The sequence below is a fragment of the Nansenia antarctica genome, assembly GCF_963989245.1.
Source record: "Nansenia antarctica genome assembly, chromosome: 7".
In the NCBI taxonomy this organism is placed as follows: Eukaryota; Metazoa; Chordata; class Actinopteri; order Argentiniformes; family Microstomatidae; genus Nansenia; species Nansenia antarctica.
The window spans coordinates 45,776,603-45,785,923 of record NC_137677.1 but is presented as its reverse complement, the minus strand read 5'-3'; the positions used below and the strand labels follow the sequence as shown (position 1 = coordinate 45,785,923).

The following is a 9,321-nucleotide window of genomic DNA, read 5'->3' as shown; positions in this document are numbered from 1 at the left end:
TATAGTATATATATATTATATTGTCTCATGTCAGTGGTGTCAATATTTACCTGAACACATAACAGCATGTGAAGGAGCATTTAAAGCTCAGTAAGGCAACAATTTCAAAGGTTTATTGACAAGTGCCATTCTCCTCAGCTGGGTAAGGCTTACGGTGTACTTACTCTAGCTAGCAACTTTTCAGTTTGTGGCTAACCACCAAGTTTAACTAACTAGCTATTTCCTTTCGCTTCTAGATTATTTGTGGGACAATAAAGGCTTGACAGTATTCCAGTTATTATGGCGAAAGAGACAAGGAAACTCACGGTGACCCACAAGTATCACCGCAGACGCCGGCCGTATCCTGTCAGGACCATGACCACCCGCAGTCAGAGTCGTCAGGTTCGGGCCAGCGACTGTTTCTTTGAATGGCTGGCCCCCGAGGTCTTTGAGATGATCCTGGACAGACTCTCTGGTGGGTTCTGTTTGCTTTGGACATTTTTCAGGATGGGTGAATTATGATTATTTAGATGAGACATATCTATGAGGCTGAACTATTCTGATTGAAGCCGTTACCAGGGGCAGGGTACTAAATTGCATAAATATATAGCTCCAATGACGTGCATCTGAATTAATGAGATGTTTCTCCCTGCCTCATTGTTTGTTGTGGTAAAGTGTTGCAGATCAGTGTGTTGAGCATGGTGTCCAAGGCCATCAGTCGCCGCATCATGGGCTATGTCTCCACTCAGACCTGGAGGAAGAGGAACATCGTACAGGGGTGTCATCACTCCACCGAGGTGTCCTCACTAGAACACTACACATCGCTGGGTGAGAGGCTCCTCAACAGCTTTATTTGATTAATTTACCTTTATTTTACTTAGTTGGTTGGCCAAGAACACACATGTTTATAATAAACTAATATTCAGAGCCACATTATTTCTGCTGTAATTCTTTATCAGGTAGATAGACCAAAGTATTATTTCTATCTCCTTTCATAGGGGTTCCGATGAGGAAAGCAAGTGGTCCTGGTTGGCAAATATAGTCACTATGTCACATTCTTGTTGTTTTTGCTCATTGTTTCAGGTTTATTGTTCAAGAGATGTACCCTCGTGTTGCCAACAAAGGATAGGCTAACGTTCATATATAGCAAGTTTTCACAGGTAAGACAGAGAGGTGAGGGAGGACAGATGAGGCAATGTTTAGCTGTGTGTGCTCTACAAACATTCTCACATTTCTAAAAAAAAAAAAAACAGTTGACAACATTGAATAGATTGTTATTTTATAGTTAACCTTACTTAGACTAACACAGTTGTTACCTCCCACTCAGGTTCCTTGCTTCATGATGGAAGAGTGCATTAAATCAGTGCAATGCCGAGGCTTCTCCAGCTATGGAGCGTTTCTACAGGTGAGAGCCTAGTTACAAAGAACATCAGACAATTTAATATCAAAGGCTGAATCCTGTATTGAGATGGTTAATGTTTGACTGACAGACATTGATAGCCGGCTGGGAGGAGCTGGAGCGTCACAGAGTTTTCAACTTCCTGTGCGACTTCACAAATCTACCCCAGAAAATCATGTCAGTGGTCACAGGAATGCCAGGTGAGTGTCTGTCCCTATAAGAGAGAGAGAGAGAGAGAGAGAGAGAGAGAGAGAGAGAGAGAGAGAGAGAGAGAGAGAGAGAGAGAACAAACAAAAAGGCTAATTGAAAGAGTGTGAGAGACGTGAGTGATCCGTATGTCTTTTTTCTCCCTCAGGTTCATGTCAGCTGTTGGAGCAACAGATCCGTCTGTTCTGCAGACAGGTTCTGTTGGACCCCTGGAAGAACAGCAAGGACACTCTGTTCTGGCTGACCCGCATCCTGAAACCCTGGCCCATTGTCAGCCAAGCCCGGCTGCTGTTCATCCTCTACGGACCACTGCTACCAGACGGTGAGAGGGACAACATGGGCCTTCTCGGTTTCTACCTTTAAAAAACTGGTTGCACTTTTGTACAGTATATAAATCACTTGTTAGTAATTACATGGTGAAATTCTAATGTTAATAATAACGAATGAAATGCTTGTTTTTTGGTTGGCCAGAGTTGCAAGGCAAAGTGTATGTGTAGTGTAAGGGAATGTTCTTTCCAGGTTCGCTAGGCTGGCAGGAGCAACTGCGTGCTGGGGTGGCCCAGTCCGACCTGGCCAAGGCTCTCATCCTGCTACACAGCGACCTGAAAGCCAAAGATTGGACCAGCGACACCATAATGGCCATCCTGGAGGAGCTCATAGGTAACTGCAGTAGCCCAGAGGACTTGGCAACTTTTAATGATTATATTTTACACACCCAGGAATGGTAGACAAACCTTTTACACTCTTTTGTCTGTATACTGTATATACTGTATGTCTGGTCAGTCCACACGTACAGTATGTACCATTACCATAGGATTATAGATTTCACTAAGCAAATGGTGAGTGCACCATCATGTGCGATGATGACTGATGTATAGATGATTCACTTACCTTAAGCCTGGTACACATATAAGGATTTTCTGATTATCTGAGAGAGACCCCACACATGAAGATAAAAAATCATGGATTGAACAGTCTTGATCGTATTGTGTGTGGTGTGCTCCAATATACAACCACATGCATAAAGATCTGTCCTCCGACAGTCTGGAGTCTCGCGTGAACAGGGTAGTAGTACCCTGACTGACCTGTAGAGGCAGCCATGTGTTACAGGGAAAATAAAGTGCAGAAGAAGGAAAAGAAGAAGACGCGTCAGTCAGCTGGCTTCTTGATTGGCTACATTCCATTCCACGTCACAATCGGACTTGGGAGTTGTCAGTTTTGACCACAGACAAGAAGACTTTTGATCATAAATATTGAACAAGTCTAATATTTACGATCGTCGGCCCCGACCATTTTCCGAGCAGATTGTCGGGAGAAATTGACTCTTAACACACCTCACACCACAGGATAATCTTGTAGGATAATCTTTAGAGCCATCCGATAATCGGGCGTTTGCTGTCCTTGGTCGGAAGGGGGGAAATTGGGCCAAAATCGGCCAGATTATCTTTATGTGTGTACCGGGCTGCGATAAATGTACTGCGCTTGTAGTCGCTTTGGATAAAGGCGTCTGCTAAATGTCAAAAATGTTAATGTAAAGTGTGAATGCTGTGTGTATGAATGACAGTTGTTTTGTTTTGTGCTGGTTCTGTTGGCCTCCAGTCCTTCCCCAGGCATGGCACATGGAGAATGTGGCTCGTCTGTTGTTCCTGTGTGGGAACAGCGTGTGCTACAGCGTGCTGGCCAGCAAGGCCCTCAATGGACGCCTGTTTGAGAGCTCACGACTCTTTGTGTACCTCACACTGGTCAGTCACTGCTGCTAAATAACGTTATTATCTGCTCTAGGGTTCCGGTATCTTTTAACCTAAGAGACACATTTCCCCCATTTTGTGCCCACTTAACGGAAGGTACTGCCTGAACCGGCCTGAGCTACTGACATTTCTGGTTCCCCCTCTCAGGTGTGTGAGAAGGACGGGTACTGCATGAACTGGTCCGTCAGGATGGTGCAGCAGGTGTGTGAGGTGTTCTCCACCTCTGCTGACAAGTGGTCCTACATCCAGGCCGTGGAAAACATGTTCTCAGACGTTGCCATGGAGATGGTGGCTGGTGAGTTGTTATAGGCACTTAGACTATCGTATCAGATCAGGGTCCAGATTCCTTCAAGCTTTGTGGCACTAAAATAATCTTAAAGTTAAGGGCATATTATTTGGGAACACATTAATAGAAAAACAGTTAAAATAAGTAGACATATGCGGATTTCTAACTGTCAACGATCTTGTCACAGATAACGATCAAGAAGACTTTGAGATCTTCCAGAGCCTCTACTGCCTCCTCAACGCCAGTGCTCACCTCCACACTGTGATTCTCTACATGTTCCTCACAAAAGAGTGAGATCGAGGAGAGGAATAGTGTATATTATATCTGTGGATCCATCCATCTGTAAAGCATAGTACTTATGTATGTTATTTTTGGTTCTTTATAACACTCTTGGCGATCATTAGGCGGAGGTGCCACATATCAGCCTTTTGGGTTTTCTTGCCTCCTCCTGCACTGTTTATTTATTGTGTTCTGTCAACTGTGTACCTTCTAAATGTGTGCTAAATAAATAAAATACATTTTAAAATAGAAAAGAAAATCCTTTAGCGACGTTGATGGAATACCACCCTGGTATGAGAGAGAGACCACAGCTCATAAACATAGACTAGAGGGCACTGTGCTGGTAGCAGAGCCTTTTCTGTGAGCCAGCTACCAGTTAAAACGAGGATTATGTATTTATGGAGGGATTAGATCCTATTTCCATGTTCACTGTCAATCACGGTAGTGATTAAGTAAATATCCTTTACACTGTGTGTGTGCATGTGTGTGCTCGTGCCAGTGTCTGTGTGTGTGTGTGTGTGTAGGCTTTTTATCATTATCTTTATCTTGTAGTCAGAGTGTATATTGCTTTTTGACATGGCTGTTAAGGAGTCTTCATATTGGATGAATGTCATTCCATGAATACCTTTTTGTCATCCGGTTGGTCCCCGTAGAAACTAAGGAATTGAATAAGAAATTAACACTCTTTCACAAGGGAAATGGACCAGATATTTGTGTGTGGTGATTACTGGCCTTTTATACAATTTAAGTTGTCTTGTGAATATGGATTTAGAACATAAAAAAGGCTACGAAGGAAAAGGCTGATCCCTTCCATCACATCATGGTTCCTTCTGTTTGAATGGGTCAGCAATTTACTGTGTTTGAGACTTTTCCAGCATTGGGGGACTGAATAGGTGCCAATCAGATGCTGCCCAGCTGTGAATCGATGACAGAGTAAGCCTGATTCAAATGAGTGGCAACCTAATTGCCTGTAATGTCTTCTTTCAGGGAGGAAAATACACACGTGTGGGTGTAGTGCCCTGTGTGCCATTGGAAATGTGTTCCTTTGAAAGTCTCCAGAGAGAACAGGTGGGAGTGGTTACCATGACAAACTGTTTGAGTCTTTTTAAGGTCTTTTCAGATGGTGTTGTTAGTAAACGTGTTTCTGTATAAGCTATAAACATGCAAGACATGATATACAGTGGCTTAGCTCAAATGCATTATGAGGACATTTAATTACGCAATCTTACTAGCATTTTGACTATCGTTTCCAAAGCATTTGAAAGCTCCAGGTTGCAAGCCAACAGCAAGTGCATCAGCTGCCGAAAAAGCGAATTAAGCCACATATTCCTGTGAGGTAGAAAATCACTCTGAAGGATAAACAAACTGGTTGGAAAATAAAAAATATATACATTCTCACACATGATTATCTAGAGGGTTTGTATGCATGTGTTTTAGGGATATTATAAAAGTCTACTAGAGAAGCGTGTAGGCACAAACTATAGTTACCAAGGCTACCATAGTGTGAATATGGCAGTCTCACGCGCCTGTCTTGTTCCAGTTCTGCATACAGTTGAATGCGTGATTCAAGACCTGGGTCAGAGCCATGAGTGAAAGGGAGCGACCAGGTAATTGTCGGGCAATTCGCTCATGTGTGAACGGTGAAAATGCCTGGCAGACTCGGATTGGGATTCCATGCAATTTACAGGGAACAATGTGTGAAAGGGGCTCTTGTTTGAATTTAATTGAATTAACTTTAACACACAATATCTGTACAATTTGAGTCCTCATGTAAATAGACCGCATAGAATGGATTTAAAGGACAGGAGAGGCTGGGGGAAAGCAGACCTAATTCAAAGGGGTCTCAGCATAGTACAAGAGCACCACTGTCTTTTTTCAGTTTGCCATGGCAACAGGATGTTATTTGCTTTTTTGTGGCCTCTGTGTTTGTCCCTCTTATCTCCTGTGGTCAGGTCTCTGCACTGGTACTGCTGCCTGCTCCTCTGGGGAGTACTGGGCGTAACCTGGCATGTGGAGGGACTCAATTTCAATGGAGCCAGAAACCCAGAAACCCTACCACCCCAACATGCACACACCGCACACGGCACATACACACACACACACACACACACAGGACAAAACAAATTCTGAATTACAGTTGAATATGCAAAGTTATATCATTCTAGAATTATTTGTCGATTTTAGATGTCCAATTCCATTACACATGGTGTGTGTGTGTGTGTGTGTGTGGGGGGGGGTGCACACAAGGATGGAAAAGGACCTTCTTCTCACTTCCATATACACTGAACAGCCACACGTCAACCACCCTGGGTACTTGGAGAAACTTTTTCACCCAGGACTTTGCTCTGACATCAGATTGCTTTCGAATTCCGATTTGTATGCAAATTGAATAAATGTTTAATAGTAAGGCATTGGGGTTGGGTGAGATTAATGACGGCTAGCAGTGCATTGCCTCATGAATTAGTATTCCTCTCTTCTAGGCTCTGTCCAGCTCCTGTCTACCTGAAAGATGACAGGCCCAACTCCTCAGGCATAAACCTCTCTGATTACCAGGCAGCAAAATAGCCATGCTGACCATTAACTCTCTGTAAATGTTCTCTTTGAGCTTGACTTGAGTAGACCATTTATTTTTTCCCCTAATTATATAAACTAATTTAAGAGGCAAGCTTACTGTTAGATATTACCCAATATCTGTTTCATTTGGGCAATCAGGTTTTAGTACAACATTTGATTGGACAGTTGACAACAGGGAGAAATCAGCTAAAATGTATGAGTGAGAGCATAGTTGAGCGTAAGGGCTATTTTCACACAGTATTGTCACAACCCAACAGCTCTGTATGTACACTGATGAATCAAAACGGCTCGTTGACACACAGGCCGAGGCCGGACACAGGTGTATGGGTAAGCTCAGGAAGCAGTATGATGGTACCGGGTATAGTGGTAGCGGGGAGAGGCTTCAGTCTTGGTGTGCTCCATTCGCGTTGTATTCTTGTTTAGGTATCCAATCTGTGCGTATTTGTTTGACCTGCTAGTGACATTGATTAACTTGTTTTCAATGTTATCTTTTGACAGTGTTAATGTTAATGAAAACATCATTTCATGTGTCTGTTTTGGGCTCCAGGCCAACATCACTGTCAGGCCGGTAGATTGTTACCCCACAGGTTACACATTTGCCAGACGTTCGGGTTATTTTCGCCACAAGCAGTAACTCATCCAAGCTCCCAATGATCCATTTGTCAAAATGTCTCTATTGAGTGGTTTGGGAACCTGAGTCTGAATGTGTAACAAAAACGCTTAGTGGATGTTGCATAATCGTAAGGTTCCTGATTTGATTCCGACCTTCGACATAACTTGCATGTCATACCTCTTCTTCTAATCTTAACCCATCCTTCCTGTCCAATCTCTTCTTTGTCTACCCCAATAAAGCAGAAATGCCTCAAAAGCATAAACAATAATAATAATTAAAAAAACAAGATTGTTGTCTGTGTTGTTCTGGATTGCTCTGGATTGTTGTTCTATTTTGCTTGGCATTTTGTATTAAGACTCAGTTACAGTATCTTTCATCTCTTTGCTAGTCTGTGAGTCTTCTTTTTCTGTTTTTTTAATAATAGATGGATACATGATGCTCTGCTATCATGTTATTAATAGTCAATGACACATGATGCTTCATGCACACACAATATATATTATTCATTGTCATTTTTTGTAGCTGTATTTGTCTAATTTATAACATAATCATGTACCCTAATCAATGTACCTTACCATATCAAAAGATCATGCAGACAGCTCCATAGACGCCTTTGCAATCCATAGACAAGCAGTCTGAGCCCAACCGTTATGACCAATAAGGTGAACGAGGGAATAACATTAATTAAAGCCCCCTTCATAAAGCCTTCTTTGTGATGCCATCCATCACTAATGGATATCCTGATACAGTATAATATACCTCAGTAGACACTTCCAGCTTGTAACAAAAGCCATGGGTATCCAATATCAGCTAATTTCCTCTTCCTATCGTCTTCTGTTACAAAACCTTTGTCTTTTCTTGTATGACTTCTGTATGCTATGCTAAGTCCTTCATCGGGCATTCATTAATAGACCAGCTAAATATGAGTAATAGACACATTTAATTGGATTAAATAATGTTCTTTATGTTTTTATAACATCATGGATATTGTGACCTTTAAAGACAGGAATAACTTTGAATCAGGTAAATCATGTAACTGATGTAGTAACAATGTAAAAAAAAAATGGGTCCCTACATACTGCATCGTACATTGACAATATCTAATTAGATATTAGTTTAATTTCAGATTGGTTGCCCATTCACTGCCATGGAGTTCTTCATCCACATAGTAGCTTCAGTATATCTCATACAAAGGCTGTACCGTAAGTTTTTTTGCAGGAATCTGCAAGAATTTGCAGGATCTACTGTATTTAATAATACAACATCAGTCAGTCAGTGAGACACTTAGAGACACACAGATGATTCTGCAATGGGATATGTATTTATTTATTTATTTTGTACCCCTCTTTTACCAAAAGAACCAAGCAAGGACAATGTGTTTGCATTGCAAGTGATTGTCTCTCTCAGTTGAGGTGGAAAAGGACTACTGACTATTGATCAGCCTTGTAGTTGGCCATATTGACACTGTACTGTATGTAAAGGAGGAAAAATCCTTGTGGGCTTCCTGGTATTCACTTGGAGGAAAAGTGACATCACCTAAGGGGTGATGGGAAGAAGGACCAGTTGAAGTCAGGTGACAGATTGCCTTCAGCAGTGTTTACTACTAATACAATGGTGTGTCTGAGAGAGACAGTTTTCACAAACACATATTGCTAAGCAATACCAATCCCCCCCCAAGGAAAACATATGTATTTACGCAGAATGCGCATCATTGCTATTCCAGACACAGACCATCTCTGAACAAAAGCCTCAAACTGAAGCCTCTCTCAGGGGAGGAGAGAGCTGTAATATGAACAGTCAACGGGTTTCTCAGGGGGACTGTTCTAGAATGTCCGTTGGACAAGTCAACGCCTTCTCTGGTTCCCATCATTATGATCACAGTTGAGAGGTCCTGAGCTGGGACAACAAGAGTAAGGGGGCTGGCACTTTGGGATTGCTGTGCCGCATCCTCTGCCCAGTGCTGACAGGTGCTTGTGGGAGTTGGCATCACAGAGCCATAATCCTTCATGCATTACAGTGCATAAGGTTGGCATTCTGACAGAAAAGGAACCACACACTGAAATATTGGAGCAGAATATAGAGATACCAACTCAATCTGATCATTGAGGATCATTAAATGGAAGGGTAGGGTGCTGTGTGTATTCAAATGTATGTATCCTACTTTGGCCTGGGTATGGTAAACGTTGACAATGATATTATTCAAATTCATGCAAAAAAAAGAAACAGAGGAAAAAAT

At 42.1% G+C, this 9,321-nt stretch overlaps 1 protein-coding gene across 1 annotated transcript; it reads left to right on the top strand.

Moving 5' to 3' along the window:
• Positions 1-279: 279 nt before the first annotated feature.
• On the top strand, positions 280-3,913 carry LOC308162652 (F-box only protein 47-like; the record flags this gene model as incomplete). Its single annotated transcript, XM_080536796.1, has 10 exons — positions 280-454; positions 655-807; positions 1,063-1,139; positions 1,307-1,384; positions 1,470-1,578; positions 1,734-1,907; positions 2,105-2,245; positions 3,185-3,327; positions 3,481-3,628; positions 3,807-3,913. 10 exons carry the CDS (start codon positions 280-282, stop codon positions 3,911-3,913), a joined length of 1,305 nt encoding a protein of 434 aa, XP_080392922.1.
• Between the last annotated feature and the right edge of the window lie 5,408 nt (positions 3,914-9,321).